At 41.7% G+C, this 26306-nt stretch overlaps 1 protein-coding gene across 14 annotated transcripts in view; it reads left to right on the top strand.

Moving 5' to 3' along the window:
• The window catches only part of MBD5 (methyl-CpG binding domain protein 5), a 129815-nt gene that overhangs the window by 86652 nt on the left and 16857 nt on the right, over nt 1-26306 (top strand). For 8 of the 14 annotated variants that reach the window (XR_008204818.1, XR_008204817.1, XM_052675746.1 and 5 more), the window contains 6 exons: nt 223-900; nt 5213-5315; nt 5753-5933; nt 9110-11248; nt 23071-24099; nt 25676-25887. Coding sequence is in view for 12 of the 14 variants with exons in the window: in XM_052675746.1 (XP_052531706.1) it covers nt 788-900; nt 5213-5315; nt 5753-5933; nt 9110-11248; nt 23071-24099; nt 25676-25887 (3777 nt within the window). In the remaining 2 variants the exon portion in view is untranslated. The remainder of the gene's footprint in view (nt 1-222; nt 901-5212; nt 5316-5752; nt 5934-9109; nt 11249-23070; nt 24100-25675; nt 25888-26306) is intronic. The other 6 variants (XM_052675748.1, XM_052675747.1, XM_052675742.1 and 3 more) reach the window with 5 other exon arrangements.

The following is a 26306-nucleotide window of genomic DNA, read 5'->3' as shown; positions in this document are numbered from 1 at the left end:
GCTTTTAAGATGTAGTTTGGTTGCGTCCACATACAATCATAAAATATATTAGCCAGATTGTATTTTTATCACAACCCATATTATGATGGCTTCATTGACATTTGAAATTTTGATTCTGAGCTCTTTAAATGGATGCAGCTGTATACATCTTCATGAATTACTGGGCTGGACTGATAGACTTCAAAAAAGGGCTGATGTATTTTCTGTGTCCGTGTTTTTCAGGCTGTTTTGTTGGAGCCAGGAAGTCATGAAAGAAAGTCAAGAAGAGAACTTGGATAATGAACAGAAGATAAAAAGAAAACAAAAAGAATGTGGCATATAAAGGGTATAATACCTGGAGGTATTAGATCTGACTCATATTTATAAAAATGAGACGAGCTTTCACAAAATACAAGTTATCTTAGTCATCAAGCTTGGAACCATGCTGTTGAACTAGAAATTCTCCTTTTCCCCATTCTCCTTTCTGACAGGTAACAAAGGATTGGTGAATTATGATTTTCCCAAGTTGGAAGCACTAATTTTTATCTATATAGTTCGTCCTTATGAATATATAAGGAGTTAAACATTGCATATTTAATGTGGATTATAATGGGAAACTGACTCATTAACAAAAATGGCCACTTTTAAGGACTTGGTTTCAAACTGAGCCGGAGCCTCCCAATGCACTTTGTACAATTTGGGGAAAGATGTACTGAATGGCCTTCTTTGGGAGGCCATGATGACATGTAGTAAAAGGATATCATCTTACTGTTGATATCTTTGAAGACTCATAAACAGAAACAGAAAAATGAATGGTGGAAAGGAGTGTGACGGAGGGGACACGGATGGAGGGCCACCAGCAGTGCAAGTTCCCGTTGGTTGGCAGCGACGGGTGGACCAAAGTGGAGTGCTCTATATCAGGTATGGTTACCTCAAGTGGTTGCTGTTGTTGTTTGCACTGTAGTTTTGCCAGAACACGTGGTAGATTAGTGACCTGGCTAGTTCTTACACTCAAGGAGTTGAGGGCGTATTCTTTTGGAAGTGCTAGATCGTTCATCCTGCTGATATTAATGGAGTCCACTTGAGTTATGCCATTTGCACGCCTGCAGCACATACTCTGTCATTACAAATCTAATATTACTTGGTCTTGAAAATTTGATATCCTTACTATACATTTTGCTTTAGGCACGAATAGTTCTTTATTACTTATTATCGTCATGTGGATTTTAAAGCTGAGCAGTAGCAGATTTAACCTGACTTAATGCCTCCATTATTGAAGCCTTTTACAATGAAACTAGCCAGAGGATTTCTTAGGTCACATCTGAGATTGATGAGAAATTTCTCTCATTGCCTTTTCCTTGCTCAGCACCCGCTTTCTACAAGATCATTTGCTGGTCGTGTTCAAAGGAACAATCAGGCATTCAAACAATTCATGGCATATAAGATAGAACAGGACTTTTTTCTGACTTCAGCTCAGTTTGTGTGGTGCCACTCAACTTTATCCTGGCATTCAGTAGCTCTTCTTTGCTGTCTCTTTTGGGTTTACGTTCCAGATCTCCACTGTACTTTTGTGGTTTACTTACTGTCTTTTGAAAGGAAATTAGATGGTGTAACTATACTCAGTAGCCATAGGAAACGTTTTAAAGCCCATGAAGGTTCTTTGTACAAAATCACTGTCATGCCTCGGCGGGACCGACTTCTACAGCTTGCTCCCATTTCTAACATAGAAAAAAATATATACAGGAAAGCAAGCCTAAAGCCAAAGTTTCAGATATTTTATTTATTTTATTTATTTCTTTTCCTAGCTTATAGAATTTTTTCCTTCATCTTGGAGCAGTCTCAAAGAAATGTATTGAAATTACCATTAAGTGTGTGTGCTCAGACAAACGTACTGCAATCTAAAGCTTATCGGAAAAAGATCAAAGTTAGCTTTAACAAAATGTAGGTACATCAGGTTTACATCACATTAATCTAAATGATTATCCATTCATTATTGTCTTATTCCACTCTTTTCTGATTAAAATAGCCTCTTGTACACAACGTTTTATGTATTAACAATATCAAATTCTTTAATGAGTCTCAGCATACTCCAATTTTACACTAAACCACCATAAAAGATCAAATACATTCCAGGATTTCTTGTTTATATTCTCAGTTGGCAGAATCAAACAAAATCCACGTCAGTGATATGCATGTCAAAGATGAATAGCCTTCCCCTTGTATTTCTCATTATTGCTGTAATTTACGGGGCCTCTGCCTCAGTTAAAAATCAATGAAAAAGAAAGAGTTGTTTGGTTTGTGGTGCTTTTTGTTGGCTATTTTTTTTCCTTTCATCGTTGCATCCAGACATCAGGACTTAAAATTCTTTGCTATTTTTATATGCCTAATGAGCCCACCTGTTTTTGAATTTTCTTTTCTACAGCTGTAAGAAACAGATCATAAAGCTCTTAAAGAAGTCTTACGTGCTTAGAAACAAGTACATTTGTTTATAATTCTGACAGTTATTTGCTCTTCTGTCTTTTTTTAATATATTTTTTTGTTGTTGTTGTTTCTTAATATTTCTATTCTCAATTGCCTTATGAGAAACACTGCTTTTATTCCAGTTGACCCTGTTAATCAAGTTTACCAGTTGTCTTTTTTGTTTTAGGGAAGCTGGTATTATTTCAGCCCTCTTTCCAACTTTTGTCCATGTACTTTCTTTAATCCAGTAGTGAGTTTGCTGGTGTTCCTCTGTAAGCCATTCTGCTTCAGGGAAGTCTAGATGTTGTCTAGATGCTCATCCACATTCTTATTTGGTGAAAGGCATGGGGTGGAAAGTAATGGTTGGAAGGGATGAATGTCATCTAATCCAGCGTGGGATGTGAGCAGCACTCCATCAGGTCACTTGCTGGCATTGTTAGCTGCATCTTCAAGGATGAACTCTCCCTAAGCTCCCTAGGGAAACTGCTGTTGAGCCCTTCTAAAGGAACAGCCACCCTGAAAATACTCACTGCATTTATCGAAGGAAAGGCAGGCCAAACTGTACTGACTCAACAGCTAACCAGAGGAAAATAACTGTATGTATTAAGAGTAGGTGATCTCAGCTGAATAAGGACTCGGTGTATTTGTGCTTCTTTATAAAGCTTACATGCTTTTTATCAGCTGTCAACAGTTGCTTTGAGTTAAATCTATTAATTAGTTTTTATTATCAGGTTGAAGCACTGCTTTCTTAGTAACTAACAGTGCTGCTTGGAGATAATCTCTTCCTCAGGTTACTGCAAGCAAATAGTTACAGTGGAATAAACAGAGAAAAGGTTTTTCATAGCAGGTGGACATTCTGTAGCTGTCAGTAACTGATGCAAATATGTAATTTGCTCTCCCATATTTCTTTGGAGTCTTAAAACCCCTGGATGTCCAGAGTGGCAAAAAACCTGCATATCCTTTGCAGTACAAAAGCATGAGGAAATTTGTTCACGCAGAAGATGCCTTGCCATTACGTAGGTCCATGCAGTCCATAACTGGTGTGCAGCAGACATGATTTCTGGCATGAATCAGTCGGGCTGTTCTCTATATCCAGGTTTCATTGCACGCACCCATTTGTTCTGTGCAAGAACCCAGCAGAAACAGAAAAAAAAATGGGCCTTTTCTTAGTTTTGGTATTTCAGTGGGCAGATAACTGCGCATACATGCAGCAGGTATGGTGAATCCTGTAATGCCACAGCTTCAGTGGGCTGCTCTGTGTGCTCCTGGTAAGCGTGGGGTATGCAGAGCTCGCTTTACACCCTCCTTGCTATGTGCATATGCCTTATGGCTCAGTTGTTTCTAGTCTCCACTTTCTCCTTGCACCTGTAGCTGCGTTTTGCAGGCAAGCTGTGCACTGGTAAAGCTTATTAAAAATGTAATGTAGATGGGTTTGTACAGAGCAAATGCCAGTTCTGCAGTTCTCCTGTGGGAAGCTGTGACACCCCAGGTGAGGACCTCACCTATGCAGCATGGCAGCTCCGGTGTGCTTGCTCAGATTAGGCTGATGAAGATTTGGCTCTCTGGCCTATAAGTCATTTTTCTTCGTGCTTCTACCATTATTTTTAGATTGCTTTTACTTTGTTATCCTCAAATGTCAGCGTTGCACATATTCGACCTAAGTGGTTCTCTCTAAAATAACCATTTTAGGGCAGATCTGGTAAATAAATTACTGAAACTGTTAATGTGACTTTAAATGACATTTGCAGATGTTGCTTTATAGATGAGTAAGTTCTTGTTGTGCGTTAGTTGTTTATACATCAGGTTTTAAGTATGAAAGTTCATCATAGTTTGGAATTTTGACTCTTGGCTGTTTTCATCATCCAGACTCTTCCACTTACGTTGTTTTTGTTAAAATAAGGGCTTTTAAGGACCAGTGTTTCAGCCAGTCCTCTCAAACTGTTGTGTTCTTTTCCTGATTAACAGTTTGGATGGCTAAGTAATAGAAAGCAGTGTGAAGGTTAGAGGTTTCTGACATGAGAACTTCTTTCATCTTATGACTTAGTGATTTTACCATAACAGAATTTCCAGTGTCCCATTTTTGGAGGTGGAGATAATGATTTTCTGGTGGGAGCAAGAAAAATCCAAGTGCAGTTTATCAGAAACTCCCTGGGCTGGCTTCGTGGTGCAGTATTTCACACTTTCAGTGGGAAGGTTGAAGTTACAGCTGAATAAACTACACCGTGTGCAGCCAACAGACCCAGCCCCAAGACTTGTGCTGCTATTCTCCCTTTTCTTTCTGAGTTTTCTCATACTTGAAATACATTTGTGATGTTTTCTTTATAAATTAGATTCCAGTCCTAGAAAGTAGAAGTGACTGTCATGCCTCAGTGGAACTGCAGGGATGGGATCTGGGGGGGAGGTTTGTGGGGATTGCCCTCTGCTTGTGTTGCATGTTATAGGAGAGAAGATTGAGAAATTCATCTTAGTGTTGTAAGGCAATAGTTAAAGCTTTCAAGTACAATTGTATTTTGAATAGTAAATATCAATCATCTCAATTGCTTTCTTTGCACGTGTTCGTTTTTCTGGGGTAAAATCTTTCTTTAAAATGTTGCTGCTTTTTTTCACTGTTTTTGGTTTCTTCTCCGTTTTTGACTAAAAGCAAGAAGTACTATGAAACTAAATATGAAATCTTAGCTTTGTATCCAATTCTGTCTGTGTGAGCTGTTAGAATGGTGGATAGAGGTCATGACCTGTCAAATAGCTTGAATTTATCATTTCTGTTTCTTTACAGTCCCAGTGGGTCTTTATTATCCTGCTTGGAGCAGGTGAAGACTTACTTGCTGACTGATGGAACCTGCAAATGTGGCCTAGAATGTCCTCTTGTTCTTCCCAAGGTAAAGAAATAATAATTTCTGGTTTCTGCAATGTAATCCTTATCAGCTAACTGTGTCAGCTGATGTACTGTGCCGTGACTTAAATTCTGTTCTGATCGTATGTAGAATGCACACAAATAAGTGGATCTCCTCTCTGCCTTCTCCCTGCACGGAGGCTCAATTCTTAAGGTGATTGAAAGTTCTCCTATTAAACTGGCAGCTTACCATCAACAGCAACGTGTTCATGTGTGGTGTTCAGACATGGGAGCTTCAGCAGGAGTTGGTTTCCCTAACCAGCTGCTGGGGTTTGGTTCACAGGGTGTGTTTTAGAGCAAGCGTGTAGGTGTGGTGGGTATTAATGAAATGTAGTTTCCTTGATAATTCCAGAAAATGGAAAGCCTTTAATATAGTAATGGTAAAACAGTAATGATTTTAAATGTTGGAATTTCTACACTCAGGTCTTTAATTTTGATCCTGGAGCTGCTGTGAAGCAGAGAACTGCTGAAGATGTTAAAGCAGATGAGGATGTCACCAAACTATGCATACATAAAAGAAAAATTATTGCTGTGGCTACACTTCATAAAAGCATGGAAGCACCACATCCTTCACTAGTTCTAACTAGTCCTGGTGGTGGAACAAGTGAGTAATAGCATGCAAAGTCATTTAGCTAACTAATTTTTTATATATAATTAATGTACACCCCCAAAAGCCTTATATATCTGTGATTGCAGTAGTAAACAGATTCAAGTTAAAAATGGAAGTAGTAATTAGAGAGATGTAGGTAGATAGAAAATGAATCTAAAAAGCAGGTCATCCCAGACTAAGAGCATGATTTTCTTGGAAAAGATATCAGATTGTTCTACACAAAGAAAATACATTAGCTCTCATCTTTTGGAACCGTAGTAATATGTCTGATATTCTGTCACATGGGAAATTAGGGAAGCTGAATAAAGTGATTATAAAGGGATTAGAATGTGGCTAAGGACTTGGCTAAATGGGAAATTGTATTGCAAGGCAGAATATACAACTAAAAATCTCCACTGTAATTTCTCAAGGATTATTTTGGGAGAGCAACCTGGATTAGCATTTTAATTATCCAGATCAACAAAAGTCAAGTAATTTTGTTGATGGATGAAGCTATGAGTATTATTTGAAACAAAAGAAGATCAAAACATTTTGGAAAACTGGAGGATCGTTGACACCTGGAGTGAAAGAAAAGTTGCAGTAACAAATCCTGTTAATTGTGAGGTTATGCACCTGGGGACTAGAGGAGAAAAGCTATTAGCCCTAAATTATTGAGAAAGAACACCCAGATATAGTAGCTGATCAGAGATGCCTGTGAGCAGTACCAGATGGCAGTATGGTGCAGATCAGTGTGATTCTGAGACAGAGAGGTACCAGTGTCTTTTTGTGCTTGCTGCCTTCCTGTGCTACTGTTCTGGCTAGAGGCACTCAAGTTTAAATAGAGCAGAGGCTCTTCTGTTAGGGCAGTGCAGAATCTGTTCTACAGAAGTCATGTGAAAGCGTTTATGTTGCTTAGCCTCCCAGAATTGTGGCTGAAAGGGGATAGAGTTGCTGTCAATGAGGGCATCAGGAGAATGACTACCAGGAAACAAAGCTACTTCAGCTAAGATACAAAGTTAGCACTGATAGAAATAACTACAAAAACAGAGTGCATGGAAACCCAAATTGAAAATTTGGTGTTTTCTAAGGGTTGCAAGGACAAGAAAAGGTCTGAAGCAGTGTTACTGCAAGTAGTTAGGACAAAGGAGTAAACTTACTTTTAATACAGAGCTCTGAAAGATTATGCTTACGTGCTGTGATGCTTACAACTTTAGGGAAACAGCCCTTGATAATTACCATCTGCAGCCTGAATTAAAGTGAAAAATGTGATGGATATATGATAATAAATTGCAAGACAATATGAAGACATCAGTGAGGTTCATAATAGTCAAGTGCTGTTGCAGTGTCAGATTATTTATGGATTTAAATCTTTCTTTAAATTACGCTTTTTTGCAGCAGAGGCTTGTTTTTAGACCTAACAGTACAATTTCCCAAGTTGCTATGCATTTTCCTTACTATTTTTTTGTTATTACTGTCTATTAGTGTTACTTAAAATACAGTTACAGCTAAAAAGTAAAATAGCCAAATGAAGGAGAGGAGAACAGATAAATATTTAAGACACGAATCTTATTTTTACCTTCTCTATTGATCAGAATTTTGTCTCTAAAGGAAGAAGAAAATTTCCCACTAACTTGCCTTGGTAAACAAAACACTGTTTATTATCATTAACACATGCATTTGCCCATTTGTTTGGGTTCAGCACTACACACGAGGGTTCTTGTATTTCATGTTGCAGTTCAGTCTTGAGATTTGTCCCCAGGATGGGACTTGGTTTGTATTCTGAGAAGGGTAACGTGTTTGTGTCTGTCGTGATGTAGCTGGTTCAGCAAATAGGATGAAGGCAGGATTTTCAGTGCCATCTGTCTGCTATGGCCGGAGAGAAGGAAAGAAGGGAATTGAGTTCTTGTGTGTAGGAGAATTTAAAGGTACCTCTGAATTTGTTTGAACGTGAAATCTTCAGCTCAGTGCTCAAGCTTAAGTTTGCATATTTAGGGGCTGCATGCCAAGAACGCAATCATTTTCCTTTGCTGAGTTCCTGCTGCAAACTGAATTACAAATCCCCAGAGCAGTAAAACTGGCAGAAAGTCCACAGGCTTGGAGCTGCCTGTGAGGGTATTCTTAAAGTAAGGCGCTGAAGGAGTATTTATTTATTAAACAAAACTGACGTTGATGGGCAGAAAAGGGAAGCGGTCTTTTGTGTGTTGGAAGATCGAGTCTCAACACTGAAGTTTACAGTAATTTTTTCCTTATTGTAGGGGTTCAAATGTGTGCACATCCCCAACCTCTTTATCCTGAAGGCAAATGTAAGAGGTAGAGCCCATTGTTAAGTTTAGCATGTTGATACCAAGGTAATCTGTTGCAAAAGCTACTAGAAAAGCCTTAATTCAGTAAAATATTGCGAGCCACTGTGTAATATAACCTTTTTAGCAAAGCTAAGAACAGATTTACTCAGAGGACTGAAACTTGGTGCCCGCAGTGCCAGGGAGTGACACCAAGCAGCAAGTATGCTGCACCCTGCCTTGATCAGCCACATCCTCTCAGATCCACGCAATGAAGTGTTTTGCTGAATAGAAGTCAGTATCAAAGTAGCACAGTGCATTTCCCCAATCGTCTTTATCAGGCACAACTTGTGGGGCAGGGCTTTTTTTTTCCTGTAGAGCAAGGAGAGATTAACCTAAACCCTTCTTAGGCCTTGTTCCTCCTGTACTCAATAGATGGTGCCAGAGGTTCCTTTTCCCTGTGATAGTGATAGACTGCTCCTCCTGCCAGCTCTTCCAGCTGGTGCTGTAGCTGAAGTGATGATGCTGGAGATTCAGGAGAGGAAAACTGGAGATGGTGTTTAGAGAAAGGGGAAAAAATAAAAGCATATATATTGAAGTTTTGAAAGAACAGCGCTGAAATACATTTTAAGTGGGCAGCAAATGTGCTTAAAACCTGAGAAACACAAGATCTAAAGTTGTCTATGTATATGCAAGTTTTATTTGGGAAATGGAGTTGTGATCTGTTCAACTGTGCTCTGTAGTAGGGTAGTCTGCACCATTCCAGCAACAGTTTGGTGATTTAGGTATTACTGCTGTTTAAGTAAAAGTTTAGCCAAAAGGCTGTAATGACTGATTTCACACACATTATTTGTGTACTGAAATGTGTGATTCCAGATTTCAAAATAGTAACTGTTGTGTTTTTAATATCAGGTGCAACTCCGGTAGTTCCTACTCGAGCAGCAACTCCAAGATCAATGAGGAATAAATCACATGAAGGAATTACAAATTCTGTGATGCCAGAATGTAAGACTCCTTTCAAGTTGATGATAGGGGCATCTAATGCCATGGGTAGGCTTTATGTGCAAGAAATGGCTGGAAGCCAGCAACAAGAACTTCATTCTGTCTATCCTAGGCAGAGATTGGGTAGTAATGAACTTGGACAGAAGTCTCCATATCGTGGCAGTCATGGTGGGATGCCCAGTCCAGCTTCATCAGGATCACAGATATATGGAGACGGCTCAATCTCTCCTAGGACTGACCCACTTGGAAGCCCTGATGTTTTCACAAGGAACAATCCCAGTTTTCATGGAGCACCCAACTCAAGTCCTATTCATATGAACAGGACACCTCTGTCTCCGCCATCAGTAATGCTACATGGTTCTCCCATACAGTCATCCTGTGCAATGGCTGGAAGGACTAATATACCTCTTTCCCCAACCTTGACCACAAAAAGCCCTGTAATGAAAAAACCCATGTGTAATTTTTCAACTGGTATGGAAATACCACGAGCAATGTTTCACCATAAACCACCCCAAGGTCCACCTCCTCCTCCTCCACCGCCTTCTTGTGCTCTTCAGAAAAAGCCATTAACATCAGAAAAGGATCCACTTGGCATACTTGACCCTATTCCTAGCAAACCAGTCAATCAGAATCCTGTTATCATTAACCCAACTACTTTCCATTCAAATGTCCACTCTCAGGTACCCGTGATGAATGTAAGCATGCCTCCTGCTGTCGTCCCTTTGCCAAGTAATCTTCCTTTGCCAACTGTAAAACCTGGTCACATGAACCATGGAAGTCATGTTCAAAGAGTTCAGCATTCAGCTTCTACTTCCCTATCTCCTTCACCAGTGACATCCCCAGTTCACATGATGGGATCCGGGATTGGAAGGATAGAGGCTTCTCCCCAAAGATCACGTTCTTCTTCCACATCATCAGACCATGGAAATTTCCTGCTGCCTCCAGTAGGACCGCAGCCATCCTGTACTGGTATTAAAGTTCCTCCCAGGTCCCCACGGTCAACAATAGGGTCGCCAAGACCATCTATGCCATCTAGCCCCTCCACCAAGCATGATGGACTTAATCAATACAAGGACATCCCTAACCCATTAATTGCTGGAATGAGTAATGTATTAAATCCTCCAAACAATGCAGTTTTTTCCACTGCATCGGCTGGAAGTGGTTCTTTGAAGAGTCAGCCTGGTTTGCTGGGAATGCCTTTAAATCAGATCTTGAACCAGCACAATGCTGCCTCTTTTCCAGCAAGTAGTTTACTCTCAGCAGCAGCCAAAGCACAGCTAGCAAATCAAAATAAACTTGCTGGTAACAACAATAACAGCAGTAGCAATTCTGGACCTGTTGCCAGCGGTGGCAACAACGAAGGACATAGCACTTTAAATACCATGTTCCCTCCTGCTGCCAATGTGCTTCTACCAACGACTGAAGGGCAAAGTGGTCGAGCAGCACTGAGAGATAAATTGATGTCTCAGCAAAAAGATCCTCTGAGAAAACGAAAGCAGCCAACCACCACAGTGTTGAGTTTGCTGAGACAGTCTCAGTTGGAGAGTTCTGGAGTTTCCAAAGCTGGATCTGATTTAGTAAGAAAGCAAAGTCAAAGCTCTTTTCCCATCAGCTCTATGTCCCAGTTACTTCAGTCCATGAGTTGTCAAAGCTCTCACATGAGCAGCAATAGTACTACCAGCTGTGGGAGCTCAAATACTGTTTTACCTTGCTCTGGTAACCAGATGCATTTTGCAGACACCGGTATGAACCCTGGCACTCTTCAGAACTCACTGGCACAGAGTTTACCGTTACGAGGGGAAGGTATGCACTGCCAGAACACAAACACTAACTTTGTCCACGGTACTGGCCCTGCCACCACCAACCATCTCGCAGGTTTAATAAATCAGATGCAGGCTAGCGGGAACTGTGGGATGCTCAGTCAGTCAGGAATGGCTTTAGGAAATTCATTACATCCGAACCCACCTCAGCCAAGAATCCAGGCATCCTCCACTCCAGTGATACCAAACAGCATTGCTAGCAGCTGTAATCAAACAAGTCCTGAAGCAGGTATGTTTCCTTTTAAAAGGATACCCTTATGTTTGACTGTTTGGAAGTATATGGTGACTGCTTTTAAATGGGTTCCTTTTACTTATCTACTTTCTAAATTTGAGTTTACCAGTCTGAAAAGTATGCCTATTTCATGCTCATATCCAGATACTCAAAAATAAATAAGAAAAGTATCTCCCTTTTTCTAAACAGAATCATCTTGGCCTCCTTCCTGTCACAACTCTTCCCAAATTCCACACACTTCACAGATAAAATCCATGCACATTTGTACACACCTAGACCTCAGTTTTCATCTCTTGCCCAAATAAATTTTTCTGCATCATGCTGAGCTACTTCAACCCTGGAAGGCTATAGCTAGCCTGGTAGTTGGTGTCAAGGCTCCACGTGTGTTCCTCACTGCTTGCATTAAATAGTTGAGAGTTGTCAGAGATTGCAGCAGATACTAGAAATGTAAGAGTTTTCAAAATAACCTTTTTTGGAGGCAGAAAGGAGGCTGCCAGGTCCGTGTTTGCCTTTGTCATGGTAATTTTGCTCTGCCGGTAATTAAATGGTTGAATAAATTGTACGTGCAGTTGGAAGAGCGTAGCGAGATTTCCTGATTTATTCATCAGTGAAGACTTTGAGAGGAAGCAAGTCTGCCACTGTTACTAACTTCATCCTCCTTATTGGTGAAAGGGACACAGCTCAGAAATGTTGATTTTGTTTAACTACTATTGACTGAGCAAAGCATGAATTTTTGAAGGATGGTTCTACGTTAATTTCTTAGGCAGGAAAGACAAACTATTTGATACTTCAGTATTTCAGCGTGGTTAACTGTCAGAGTGTGGGTTTGATGTAATCACAGCTAAACTACATCAGGTCAAATGAAAGTGAGGTAAGCATACAAGCTTGTTAACCCAAGAAAACCTGATGTGTGTTCTTGGTCTTCCTCTAGGAGGGCCGCTTAAAGTACAGAATGGAATTAAATAGGTAAACATTACTTTTAAAAGCCATGCTAATTACAGTTTCTAATGACTTCGGAGGGTTCCTCTCCATTCCTGGGGCAATAAGGCTTTTTTTTCCATAGCTGTATCAGTGGTTTGTGTTGCAAGCAAGTAGCCATTAATCCTTGCATGGCTGTTTTGCCTTGTCACGCTGACAAAGAATATTTCCTTGTATGTTTTCTGTTCCGAGTCCTTGTACTCTTGCCAACAGAACAGAGGTCTCATTTTGCCCTAGGAGCTTTGTTCTGTGTCCCACTCAGCATACCAGAAACTCCCTTTTCCAAGAACTCTTTGGGTTTCCACCTCTTTGATGGTCAGTGGGAATCAGCAGTATGCGTTGTCAGTTCCATGCTGCTGAAGAAAGCTATGAAGTTGTTGCAACATTGGACTGCATTGCCTTACAGAGAACTGAAGACACCGTTATGTGAGATAAGAGCCTGTGTGCCAGCAGTTACCATCAAGAAACTGAGCAGTGGTAATTTGTCTTCTGGGAAAGGATTGAAGTAATTCAGGGTTCCTGAAGTTAATCCAGACAGGAACTGATCAAGTTTTGCACTGTATAGAAGTTACCCATAAAACATTGCACAAAGCTATTAAGGTAGGCTTCCGAGCATCTGAATTCATGCCTATGTGGGATCTTGTTCCTGCTCCATGGCTGTGACCCCAGCCCTGTGCCAGAGCCTTGCCCCACAAGGAATGGTAGTGCAGGCACCACTCATGATAGCTGTCTTCGGGCTGGTGACACACAGCAGCAGCTAATCAGAGCCTTTCTTTGTCTTGCCAGTCTTGGTCCTCAGGCAAGCAGAATTCCACCCAAGAAGACTCATGCTATTGTATTAGGGAAAAACAGTAATAATGTCTGCTCTCAAACTTCTGTGGGACAACAGCAACAGAACAAATCTGTATAAGTGCACTGAGCTGCACGCTGCCTTGAGAGAGCTGGGGGCAAACCCCCATGGAGAAAGAGGCTTCAACTTGAGCAGCTAATACAGTCCTCATCCATAATATATAGAATTGTAGGATCACTAAGGCTGGAGAAGACCTAGGACCATCTAGTCCAACCGTCTGCCTACCACCAGTATTGCCTGCTAACCCACGTTCCTTAGTACCACATCTGCATATTTCTTTGAGCACCTGCAGGGATGATGATCAGTAATAAATAGATAACTCCACGTGTGAACTTCAGATTTACCTGAAACCTTTCAAGCAACCAAACTGCAATCAGAAAAGGATGGTATTTCTCATACTGTAGGGATAACTGTTAGATTTCTAGTTGTAAGGGCTTAAATTGATGCTTTTTTTCTTAACCAAATGGTGAATGGCAACGCTGCTTAGGCAAAGACTGCACTTCTGCTCCTCACTGCTGACTGCTTTTGTTTTCTTATTTTTGGTGCTGGGGAAATACGTGCAACCCGCAACTGTTTATGTATTGTTATTGATACCTGTGATGGCTAGAAACCTGGAGAGCCTTTTACTTTCTAAAGATGGAATTTCAGGAGCTGGTGCCTTTGCATTATTCCCTGTGGCAGCGCCCTGAAAACTGCACAGTCCTTCATGCAGCCTCCCTGCCTGAGTCATCGCAGAAGCGCGTGGCTCAGACGTTAGGTCTGAATCCAATCCATAGCCAGTGAAAATCCAGATAAGGGCATTTTGCTGTATTTGCAGAGGAATGGAAGTGTTCTTGCCTCGAAATGAGCATGAAACGTTGAGAATCTTGCGTTAATGGTAACCTTTAAAAATAAAAGTTTGTTTCCAGGCTGCATTCAGTTACACAGAATGTGACTAAAATGGCAAGAGGTATATTATGAATTATTCTGTATGAAGCTGATAATTGTGGTGTATGGAGTTGAACAGTGTCAAGCATGCAGAAGGAGCCGTGTGTGCAAGCTGAGTTGAGCTGTGTACGATGTCTTCAGGAAATTCATACATTCATTTTGAGTTTGTGGCTTTTTTTTCCCCTTGTTTCTACATATTTTAATTGCTGAGTCTGTTTTCTGTTTCTGTGCCAGTATTGGGAATAGCTACTAATCAGTTAATGGTTCCTGAGAGAAAATACCGAGAATCACCACAATTAAATCGCTGATTATTGCCCAAGCTTTTAGTTAGGCTTTAATCACATGGACCAAATTTTATTATTCTGCCTTTTGTCAGCTTCTTGCAGAGGTAATACCCGGAGTTTCCAGGTCTCAGTATGAGTGTGATTGAATTAAAACTGAATAGGTACAAAAGTGAGCGTTTTTATTTACAGAGTGGAACGATTTTTTGCTTTTCCAATTTTGAACCCTTAGAAACCTGCTGCACTTGTTTTTATTGACAACTTCTGTATTGTTTCTATAGTACTTAGGTTGCCAACATTTTATTTGAAAACAGTGGTCTTACGTGAGGAGCTAGCATCAAATCCACATGGACTGCTTACAGCTGTTCATTCTGGAAGAAGTCTCCTTTTGTTGCCAACAGAAGTGGTTCTGGACTCACTTTCTGTGATGAGTGCTGTTAGTACTTGTGTTAGCCTTTGACACTGAATTTCTCGTTACGAATCAAGCCCTCAGATGCAAGCTGAAGGTAGCATCCAATTTGCTAATTCGGCAGCTTTATGGATTTATTCGTTAAGCCACTTTGCCTCCCAGAAGCAGTCTTTGTATTTGTCTGTTTGTCTGTTTGTTTTTTGTTTGTAAAAAATGCTGCTTCACTGTGTCATAGATCTTAGTGTAGAGTCTGCTTCATCTATTATTTTCTTGCTGTTAGTCCAGGAGTTCAGTGGGTAGGAAACTTCTGTGCAAAGCGTTGAATGTTTAGCAATGCAAATCCTGCTAAGAATGCCACTTGTATAAAAGGATGCAGGAAAACAAGTGAAAAGATATTTGGGAGTAAAAGCTACGTGTGGCTGAGAAGGGGGCGAACTGTAGCTAATGGGAGTAAAGATAATAAAGTATCTGAAATATCAGAAACATGAGAAACTTCTAAACGTTCACCAGTGACAATTAAAGGACAGGTTTGGCAAAAAATACTGAGACTGTATCCTAGATGCAGAATAGTAAAATTGTATCGGTGAAATTTGCAGAACAGAGAACAGACAGATATAATTAATTGAAGAGGAGCACACAAGACCGATGCCAATCAGTGAGGAGCTTCTATCCCACTCAAACAGAATTTATTTTAATGCAGTCAAGTCTGGTGTAATATAATTGGGAATGGAACATTGCCTTGGAAAACAGTGACTCAAAGATTTAATAGACTTAATGCAAACTGTCAGATCAGTGATGTTGCAAAACTGAAGGAAGAAAAGAGAAGCTGGGTAGGTCCTTGGATGCATAAAAGAGAAATGCCCATGGAACATGGGGTGCTCCTGGGTCTGTGCATAGCTTGAGAAAACCAGAGCTTGGCTGTGGCATTCTGGTTAGCTGTCACTTCTCATGAAAGGCCCAGAAGCACTGGATTTCAAAGAACCACAAAGCTGTGGTGGTGGTGGGTCAGACCTCAGGCTGTGAGCCTGAAATGGTGGTGCCATTTCTGCTGTACCTGACAGAAGGTCATGGAGCCAGGCTGAGCCCACGCCGAGAGCTGGTCAGCAGGTCAGGGAGTCAAGCTGGGTGGTTTTCCAGCTGTTGGGAATGCCCTGCCATCTGCTCTTTCAAAAAATATGGGCATAGCCAAGGAATTGTGTCACTTGCTGTGGGTATTCATACCTCAGTAGCACCTGAAAAGGTGGAGAGCTGAGTTTGGGTCAGGTTGATGGTTGGACTCGATGATGTTGATGGGCTCTTCCAGGCTGGATGATTCTGTGGCTCTCTGGTTTTCACTTTGTTGACAGGTGTTCAATGACAACATCCACTGGCACAGTGCTGGTAAATTCAGCATGGAAGAAATAGATGGCTTCGTTTTTTTGAGGCTACTGAACACAGAAACGAGCTTGCAGAGTTCAGCTTGACCTAAGTGAAATTTCACAATCCAGGTTCTTTCTCAACAGTAATGGTAGTTATGTCAGAGCTTTGTATCTGTTCAGCTCACATCTCCCCTCTTACTGCCCTCCCTTCTGAACATAGGAAATCTCAGAGAAGTGTGCTGCTTTCATGCTGATGGCCCAGAATATTTGTCTGTGTTAACTGTTACAGTAGTTCTCATCTACCCTCATCCGTTGGGATTTCATCCTGATAGAACCAGGACTTATGAAGGACTCCTTTCTGCCATGCTAACAGTTGGCTAGAGCTGTTCAGAGAGAAGCCATCAGAGATCATCTTGGCAAAATCAGAAATTATCTTGTTGGTCATCAGATCACCATTCAAAGAAAAATTGCCTTCACATCAAACCAGTGTTCATTTATTTCTTCTTCATTGGCGTGAGTTATGATCTTCAGGACACATCCCACTTCTGTACCATTTGTAATGTGCCCACTTGCTTTTTTGCCTGTGCTGCAAAGCTGAACCTCCTGAGTAATGAATTGCATCAGTCCAACCACAGGATTTGTCCATTTGTCGTGAAAAATACCAGTTGTTGTAAAACACTACAGGGCACGCACATAGAAAATGCCATTTTGTATATCTTTAAGGTGTTACATTCTAAAGTAACCCAATATGAGAGCCTCTGGATTTGCCCCCCTTATTTTATGGATCGCTGAAATATGAAAACAGAACTTTTCAACTTCAGATTTAGAAGAGTGGCTGGCTGGCATCCTTTATGGGACTTGTTATGTCTGAGAAAAGTTTCTTTTTAAGCTGAAATAACCCCTCGACAGGATGCCAGACAGCTACTCTTCTAATTATAAAGCCAATTGAATTGTTCTATTGATTTTGGGTTTCGGTGTTTATATAAGCATGTAGAGAGACTTTCCTTGGGGGCAGGGGTGAGGCAGGAAAGTATCATTACAAGGAATTGCTGCTGTTTGAAATCTGGCATGGCTTTTCAACATTCTGCCCTATGTTCTCGTGTTGTTATCTTGGGGGGCGGGGGGGGAAGTGATTATTTTCCTCTTGAAATAAGAACCGTAAAGAAAATCTACTATATGAGGAATAAGGTTTCCACGAATGAAAATGTACGGTACATCAAGTCTGCTTCCTATTTGCTTCCCATTGAAATCTATTTGCTTTTTTGACTCTGGAGAGAGGTCTTACACTCAAAACCACTCTCATTCTCTGAACCCAAAAGAGTTGCTGGCTTAATAGGCATTGTGATGGTGTTAGGTAAACTGTTAACAAGGGATTTTTACAGCACTGACATGAACATACACTCTACCAGGAGATTCACAGTGGAGAAAGAGTGTGGAAGAGGAATAGACATTGCCTTTCAGATTTTTGGATGTTTATCAGCAGCAGCTATGAGCAAATGGGAAAAACTTAGGAAAAACTCAGTTCAAGCTCTGTTTAATTAACTCATTTGTTTAATAAAGGGAGCTGCGATTGAGTAAACCTGCAATTTAGCAGTAATGGAAAAAGGAAATTCAGTATTATGTTTGTATGTGTACGGGTTGTGTTGGGCTGGTTTTGTTTGGAACACCAGAAGTGCTGGCTTCTCCAGGCTTTCAGAGGGATCACTTACCCTCTTCCTATACCTAAGATGAGCACCTTCACATTACCACTACCTCCCTCATCTTCCTCTTTTCACGTAGGAATAGTTTTCCCCAAGTCAGGTTGATGTCTTCTCACTGGTGACAGGTGACAGGATGAGAGAAAATGGCTTTAAGTTGCACCAGAAAAGGTTCAGGTTGGATATCAGGAAAAATTTCTTCACAGGAAGGATTGTTGAGCACTGGAATGGGCTCCCCAGGGAGGTGGTTGAGTCACCATCTCTGGATGTGTTTAAAAACCATTTGGATGTGGTGCTCAGGGTCGTGATTTAGCAGAAGGTTGTTAGTTAGGGTAGGATATTTAGGACATGGTTGGCCGCGATGATCTTTAAGGTCTTTTCAAACCTGAGTGGTTCTGTGATTCTGTTATTTTAAAAGCAGCACTGATGATAAAATGTAGAGGAGGAGAAGTCAGAACACACAAGGGCAGTAAAAAGAACCAAGATTGAAATTGATTCAGGCACTTAAGGTACCTAATTTCAAGCATTTATGTTGTCCTAGAAACTGCTTTGGGCGTTCTGCCCTTGTACAAAATTTTAATGGTCTTGGTCTTGGTTCAGTCTGTGTTCAGAGGATGCAGAGACCTCATGCTGTAGTCCTGAGTGATTTTCATCCTTAAAAGAACAGAAGAGCAGAAGAGCACAGTCTTGTCCTTGTACACGAGAGGAGGCTGGGCTCTGCCTGATGCTGCTGGCCTGGGAGGAGCGCTCCATTTATTGGCCCAGGGTTCGTTGTTTCTGTTGTCTCAAGGGAGCAGAGGATCTTGATAAGGAACCCAGCCATCGGTGGTTTGTGGTTAACTGCTGAGCTGTGGCTTCTTTGGAATTGAAAGCACTAGGATGGATGTGATAGCAGATAAATATCTTAAATGTTTTCCATTCCAAAGAAATACAGAGAATATAATTACAGGAATGTACAGCTGTTGGTTCTGAGTGCACAGGTAAGTGATGGAATACGGAGTTAAAGCAGGCAGACGTCCCCAGTTTTAAAGGGATGTGAGATCACATTGCTTCCATTAGCGATGGTCGTTCTGTGAAAGGTAAACCTCCTAAAACTGCCTATTTAAAGATATTGCCACGTATGCCAGCTGTGTGCTGTGTCTCTGGGCTGACAGTAGTCCTCACTGCCTATTGATGTAACTTCTGGAGGCCTGGCACGTGGCTGGGTGGCCCTAAGGACACCTCTGAAACTTGTCGTGCTTAGTATTATTCACATCTTAGATCTTAGCACTGTTTAAAAAGCAGGATTCACGACAAGACTGCAGACCTCTGACTGCATTGTCCCATCCCTACGGCAGCACATGCACAGATGTGTGCCAGTGTTTTCATGGCGGAACAAGTAAATGATAAATATCTTCTAATGTTTTTAACTGGGCAGGGAGTGAGTCTTCTCAGTGCTAATTGATTTCATTACGTGCTGCATCTGCTTGAGAATACCTCTCAAACAAGAGTTGGGGAAAAAAAAATTAAGGAGCAAACATGAAATCCACATAGGAAAATGAACTTGCTTTCAAAAGAAAATAAAACAGAAATGTACGTGAACAAACTAGTGTAGCCACAAAGGAATAATTTTAAAAATGTATGCCTTATTCAATTTCAAATTAATTTATTCCCAAAGCATTTATTTGAACTTCTAGAAGAATGGATATAGATCTGTTCTAGCTCTCTGGATATTTGTTCTCGGTGCATTACAAAGACAGTCCCTTCCTCTCAACCACAGGCAGAAGTTCTGCAGTCATCTGTGTCTGCAAGAGTTGAAAGCCTGCAGTCATCCTGGGCTTCTACAACTTTTAGTGCAAGTCTTCATTCTTTGTTTCACTCTGTATTTACTTTTAAGAGCTTCTGAATAGCAAGGACTCCTGTTTCTGGGCTAACATTTACGATGCCCTGGGTATCCAGGATTCAGAATACCATGTTTTTAGGAAACCTGTCACTTCCCTTCAGCTCTGGACTCTCACTCACATTTCTCATCAGAACATCTTAACTGTCACTGGAATATGGGTATGGCACGAAGGCAGCATTTCATGTTGGAGCTCTGGGTTCTGTTCTCTCTGTGAATGGAAGCAGTCAGGATTATTACAGCCTCGGTTTCCCAGCAGCATTGCTGAGCGAGGCAGCTCGTGTGCAAAGGGGCTTTTAGCTGACATCTATGTTTGGTCTTCACTGTCAGCCTTCCCTCTTTGAAACTCCCAGCAAATACTGCATCTGTATAGCCTGCGTATCACTGTGGATGAGAGTCAGACCTCAAAGGACAGCTGAGTCAGTTCTATATTGCAGTTGCTACAGCCCAGTCGAAAGGGCAGACTTATTAGGACTTTGCTTCTGTCATGCTGGCAGTCCTTTCCGCAGGCACTTTGATGAGGTACGTGGCTTTTTTCCTTGCTGCTTTGCTGACCTGTTCACACCTTCACTTGCGGTGTGGGCCATCGCTTTTTTCTCTTTGTCAGGCAAACTCGTGTTCGTCCTGGGCCTTGAGAGTCTGGTGTGTGACAGGGGAGGGACAGGTCTGGACTACCCCTCGCCTCGGTCCTTCCAAGGAAGGTGCTCCTTCTTGCTGCAGTGCTGAGAATCGCAATTACGGAAGCTATCCGTCTTTTGGAAGGGAAAAAAATAACTCAGATGTTGTCTTTTGGTTTGGGGCCAAGCATTGAGGAGCTTTCCAGCCACACTGGGCTTCAGCGAGGATGGGTGTTCGCGTATCCTTCATTGAAATGTTGGCTCGGAGGAGGTGGTGTTTTGGAAGAGATCCAGAAACTCTTTTCTGGTGCTTCAGTCCATGTGTGTGGACAGACCTGCCCCAGGCGTTCCAAACATCGCTTTAGCAGCTGCCCAGTGCAGAACTCCTCAGTACCATCCGGAAGCCTTCCTGCCTGTTGGGGTGTCTGTGTGCCTGGGGCAGGTTCACAGCAACTGCAGCAGGCAGTGATGCTCTCCTCTTTTCTTCTGCTCGTCCCCTCCGTGGCTCTCCAGCTTCTCAGGTCCTGGCTGCAGTTTGTGCACATCCCTCTCTTCTGCTCAGAATCCATCAAGACTTTTTTTTCAGTAGCAATCAATTGCCTAATTAATCTGGAGAGAGGACAAGCGTTGCTCTGCACCTCTCAGATTAGATCTCCAGAAGCTTTATGTGGGATAGAAAGTACATAGTGCACGACAGCATCCTAAAGCAACAGTTTTCTGAGTCTGGGCTTTGCTTTCTTGCAGGTGATTGTGTGATCGTTTACCTCAGTGGTATGAAAAATAAGATCATAAATAAAAAATAATTAGAAATAAGGATTAGGTCCATTTGAAAGTACCAAAATTAGGTTTGATACTCATGATTGTACACTGTGTATAGAAGAGTTTCGGCATGCCTGAATTAAAAAATCTCTCCATGTGCTGCTTAGCACGTGGTGTGGTTGTTAGTGGTGAGGGAAGCCTTCCTCATCTGCTGAGCAAAAACCTTGGGTGTGTGTCTCTGTTCCTGCTGTCAGGGAAAGGGTTCCACACACAAATGCAGCCTGGAACAGTACCGTGCATTAGGAAGCCAAGTATATCTGACTGTTCCTGTCCCTGAGGCTGAACTGGAGATAGCCTGTGCTGCATGACATTTCTTATGGGGAAGGCCATGTGAAGATATTTGTGTGGTGTCGGTCCATTGTAAGGTAGATCACAGCTGGAGAAAGTACCCGATTGGAAAATAAACCAAAAAAAACCCCACAAAAGCAAACAAACAAGCAAACAAACCCACCCTTTGTTTTGTAAGCAAGAAGGTTTTGTCCCAGAGCCTCATCCTCCATCTGTCAGTTAATGTGCACTGCCATCATCCCTGGGCTGTACTGGTCTGCCACAAACCTGCCCGCAGTGTTTGGGAGTCTTGTAAGGGTCTTTTCACCAATGAAACAAGAGGAATTTGCTTTTAGCCACAGAGGTCTTAAAGATGTTTATATAACTTCTCCAAAAATGCATTGTACAGTGCTTTGGAGATGAGTGCAAAAGGAAACAGGCAGTTTGGATTCTTTGGGATTTGCCTCATTGAATTGGAGTAACCAGAGTGTATGGCTGCGTTAGAAATAAATGCAAGTGCAATTGCAAAGATCTGGCCTTTACCAAATCTTGGCTCAATGCAGTACCTCCATTCCTGCATCATCTGCAATTCTAAATGCAAAGCCGTAAGTGGGACTGCAGTGGGATGTATGTTTCCAGTGCATGGTTTGTTTTGTTATCCTCAGGTGCTTCTCCTTTCCGAGTTCCAAGCAGCTGCCCAGAGAAATGTGCTTGTCACAAAACTGGTTTCATTGCCTTGTTAACATGTTTCTCCTCACAGCAGAATAGGATACCTTGTGCTTTTTGATTACAGTCTGCGCTTACTTTGTCTTTTGTTAATTTATTATCTGATCTCTTTATAGAAGTGTCATAGTGATACCTGCAAGAGAGCATATGGACTTTCTTCTCATGCGATCAGTGCAGTGCCTCATGAACTGTGTTAGTTTTGCACCTTTTTGAGTAGTCAGTACATTACAGTACTTGAAAAAAATGGTATTTTGAGCTAGGAGTGACATGAAGATTGGATTCTGCTCATGGCAATTGAAGGCATGGCTGCACGTCCCTTTCCAGATAGCATTTGTTTAGAAAAATGATAACTGACACTTTCAGATAATCAAGGTGGTTTTGTGTCAGCTGTGTTTTCAGGGCAATTGAGAATGGAAAATAGTTTCATTGCATCAAAGGCCCAATTTAATCCTTCTTTAGTTTTACGTTTTTCTAATGTACTTTCCATACATGTTCTTAGTGTTTGCTCTCCAATGCATTGCAATGTGAATAAAGAAGAAGGGTGTGGTTCAAAGTAATTTCACTTTAATTCTCTCAGAAGAGCATAAGTTTCACAGCTGCACTTGGGTCATTTACTTTTCACCGAACATCATTCATGTCTCACCTTGATATTTCATCCTAGCAGTTAATTTAGTATTGGTCCATCATGATGTAAATGGAGTTATGATTGCTTTTAGTTTTGCACTGGCCAACACTTGTATGACTGAGATCCCCTTAAATCACCATTCAGAGACATGTGAGAGAAATACAGGCGTGTTAAAGAACTGCTGATGAGATGTGCACAGCCAGTAGTAATGAAGTAGCTGATGCAGATTCCTTTGCATTTTAAGTTCTGATGCTCAAAACTTTTTTTTTTCCTGTGCATGGGTATCCAACGTTGCTGTTTTGGATTGGCCCAGTTACTTTATGACTTGGATGACTGTCTCCCAGCAGGCAGCATACTCTTAATATTCTTGTTCTTTTGCATTGCAGGGGGTTCGGGACCATCATCATCAATAGCCATAGCTGGCACCAGCCAACCTGCCATCACCAAGACAACATCTGTTCTTCAAGATGGTGTTATAGTCACTACTGCAGCTGGAAACCCACTTCAGAGCCAGCTGCCCATTGGGGGTGATTTCCCTTTCGCTGGCCACGAACACTCGCTTCATTTCCCGCAGAACAGCTCTTCAAACAACAATCTTCCACCTTCTTTGAATCAAAACCTCCTCAGTTCTCTACCTATCTCTTTGCCAGTGAATCAGCAACATCTCCTAAGCCAGAATCTATTAAATATACTGCAGCCTTCAGCAGGAGAAGGCAAGTCTGAGGTCAACCTCAACCCTTTAGGTTTTCTCAACCCGAATGTAAATGCTGCTTTAGCTTTTCTCTCCAGTGACGTGGATGGGCAGGTATTACAGCCTGTTCATTTTCAGCTTCTAGCAACCCTCCTCCAGAACCAAGCCCAAGCAGCTGCCATGCTTCCCCTACCATCTTTCAATCTGACCATCTCAGATTTGTTGCAACAGCAAAATAACCCTTTGCCCTCAGTAACACAGATGACAGCCCCACCTGACCATTTGCCAAGCAATCAGTCAGAAAGCAACAGGGTTGAGACCCTTTTAAGCAACCCCTTGGGGAACCCTTTACCAAGCTTTTCAGGCACTGACACTACTTCTAACCCCCTGCTCCTCCCAGCTGTCTCTGGGGCCTCAGCATTAATGGCCTTGAATCCCCAGCTGGTGGGAGGTGTCCTGAACTCCGCATCGGGCAACACTGCTAATCATCCAGAGGTTTCCATAGCCACCTCCTCCCAAGCAACCACTACCACAACCACTACATCATCAGCAGTGGCAGCACTGTCTGTCTCTACCCTGGGTGGTGGGACAGCAGTGGTGTCAATGGCAGAAACATTGCTGAACATATCTAATAATGCTGGGAATACATCTGGTCCAGCTAAACTCAACAGTAACTCTGTGGTGCCACAGCTACTTAACCCTCTACTGGGGACAGGTCTGCTTGGTAAGTTCAATTTCTTCACAGATATAAAAGGAAAAGTAAGGAGGGGTGGGGTGGGGGAATTTCTGATTCTAGTTTCTAAAGATGACACTTTATCATACTTTTTTGCAAGGCTTTTGTATGTTACAGCTTGTTTATAATTGCTCCTGCACGGCATTTGAACTATATTCTAATTCTATTCCATAAGATTTAATACTGGTTTTGGAAATTATTTTATATTCTATTCTTAATTCTGATGCCACCTAGACCGACTGCATACACCTTGCAGTTCTCTAATCAAGTGGACTTGGTTCGTTTTTCAAGTCTTCAAGCATAGGTGCATCTCTGGGATGCAGTGCTTCATTTCAAGTGCGTGTGGCATCACAGGGTTAGTACGAGTAGCTGTGCAGTAGGTGAGAAACGGCCAAGCGCCGCTTTCCAAATGAATCAAGTGCCAAAGCCATCAGAAAGCACACTGCCTGTAAAGCAGATACATCGAGCACTCGAAGCTTTGCAAGTTCAAAGAGGAAGGCTGCCCTTCTGAGCCCTTTGTTGTGCGTTTATGTTTTCTCATTTCTCTGGTGTTTGTTTTTTTAACTTTATCTTGGAGCTTAGGTAGCCAGGGTGTTTCACTGACAAGAACCGACAGCCCAAACCAAGTGCTAAAGTCCTCAAATATGAGGTTTTCACCCTTGACTTTTGATGATTTTTTCCTAGAATACGTAGTGTAGGCAGTACTCCTCTGCTGTTGGGACTGCAGCAGGAGGAGGAAAAAGTGCTGGCAGAGCTGCTAAGTGTGGAACCCTCATGCCTACTTGCTAAATGGCTACCAGGAATTCAAACCCTCCTTGACCTATGTCGTGTAAAATACAGCGAACCAGAGATGATGCAAATGCAAATCTAAAGGAAAACGTTAAATTTATATGAAAAAAGCCTGTAAATTGATACATTCTAAAGCTTTGTTACTTCCTAGCCATGTATACTTCAGTAAAACCAGAGTTGTTGTGTACAGTGAGATTTTCATATCGTACGAAATGTTGGTGCAGTGATTTCTCTAGAATGTTTAAAAAAATTGTCTAGGGTATGGTGTGACGTGTCTGTGATCCAAAAAGCCTTTGCTCACTTGCAACTAGATCACATTATTTTGTCGTAGCTAATGCAACAAATAGTTTTGTTGGGGTTTTTCAATTATTTTCTCTTTTTTTCTCTCTCTCTCCTCCTCCTCTCCCCCCTTCACCACCTCAGTACTGTTTGAAGCAGTCACTCTTTGGAAACTAGGAGTAAGATCCCAAGACACCGAGTATCGTAGAAGCTCATTGTGCCATACTTGGCTCTGTACTGTTCCAAAAGCAAAGATAGTCGTGTCAGAAACTGTTAGAGTCCAGATAGATGTGACATGCAAAAGGAGCAAAACTGAAGAAATAAAGGAATAAGGAGTAGGAGACGCATGCCTTGAGGACCGTTCCATAGAAGATCGAAGGGGAAAAGTGTGGTTTTACACAGGCATTTGCTTAGCACTCAGTTGAAATTTGAGCTGAGGAAATTCCTCCTGCTTGTTGAAAAGTGTACTGACTTACGTTTCCCTGTGTTTGAATTACAGGTGACATGTCATCTATAAACACTACTTTGAATAACCATCAACTGAGTCATCTCCAGTCACTATTAAACAACAATCAGATGTTTCCTTCAAATCAGCAGCAACAGCACCTTCTCCAGGGGTATCAGAACATGCAGGGCTTTCAAGGCCAGCCCCCAATTCCTGGCCCAGCCAACAACCCCAACCCCATGGCATGTCTGTTCCAAAATTTCCAGGTAGAAAGCAAAATGAAATCCATATTCGAACTTATGTGCAAGTCTCAGTAGGTAAAATCTGATCCTCTGTAGTTGGATTTTTTTTTTCCCTTTTTTGTTTTGTTTTGTTTTGCTGAATGTTTAAGACAACGTGACCAGTACAGCTGCTCTCCTCTTTCAGCAGTTTTTGAGTTTTGCAAGTCGGTAACATTTGTACTGAAACTTGGTATTTTCTGTCTTAGCGACTGGCTATAGTTCCTTTGGAAATGGTTCTGCTCAATGTATTGGACAAATAATAGGCTGTGCATGTTCTGACAATTACTGTGCATTTTCAGCAAAATTGTTTTCCATTCTGAAAAAAAAAGGATCATAAATTCCCTTGTAGACCACTCTGCTATTCAGGGATGAGAAGGAAATGTTGATAGCACTCTGCAGTAATT

This window comes from Tympanuchus pallidicinctus, unplaced genomic scaffold, assembly GCF_026119805.1.
Source record: "Tympanuchus pallidicinctus isolate F22 unplaced genomic scaffold, pur_lepc_1.0 scaffold15, whole genome shotgun sequence".
Taxonomy (NCBI): Eukaryota; Metazoa; Chordata; class Aves; order Galliformes; family Phasianidae; genus Tympanuchus; species Tympanuchus pallidicinctus.
The sequence above is the reverse complement of the archived record's forward strand: the minus strand, read 5'-3'. Positions and strand labels throughout refer to the sequence as shown.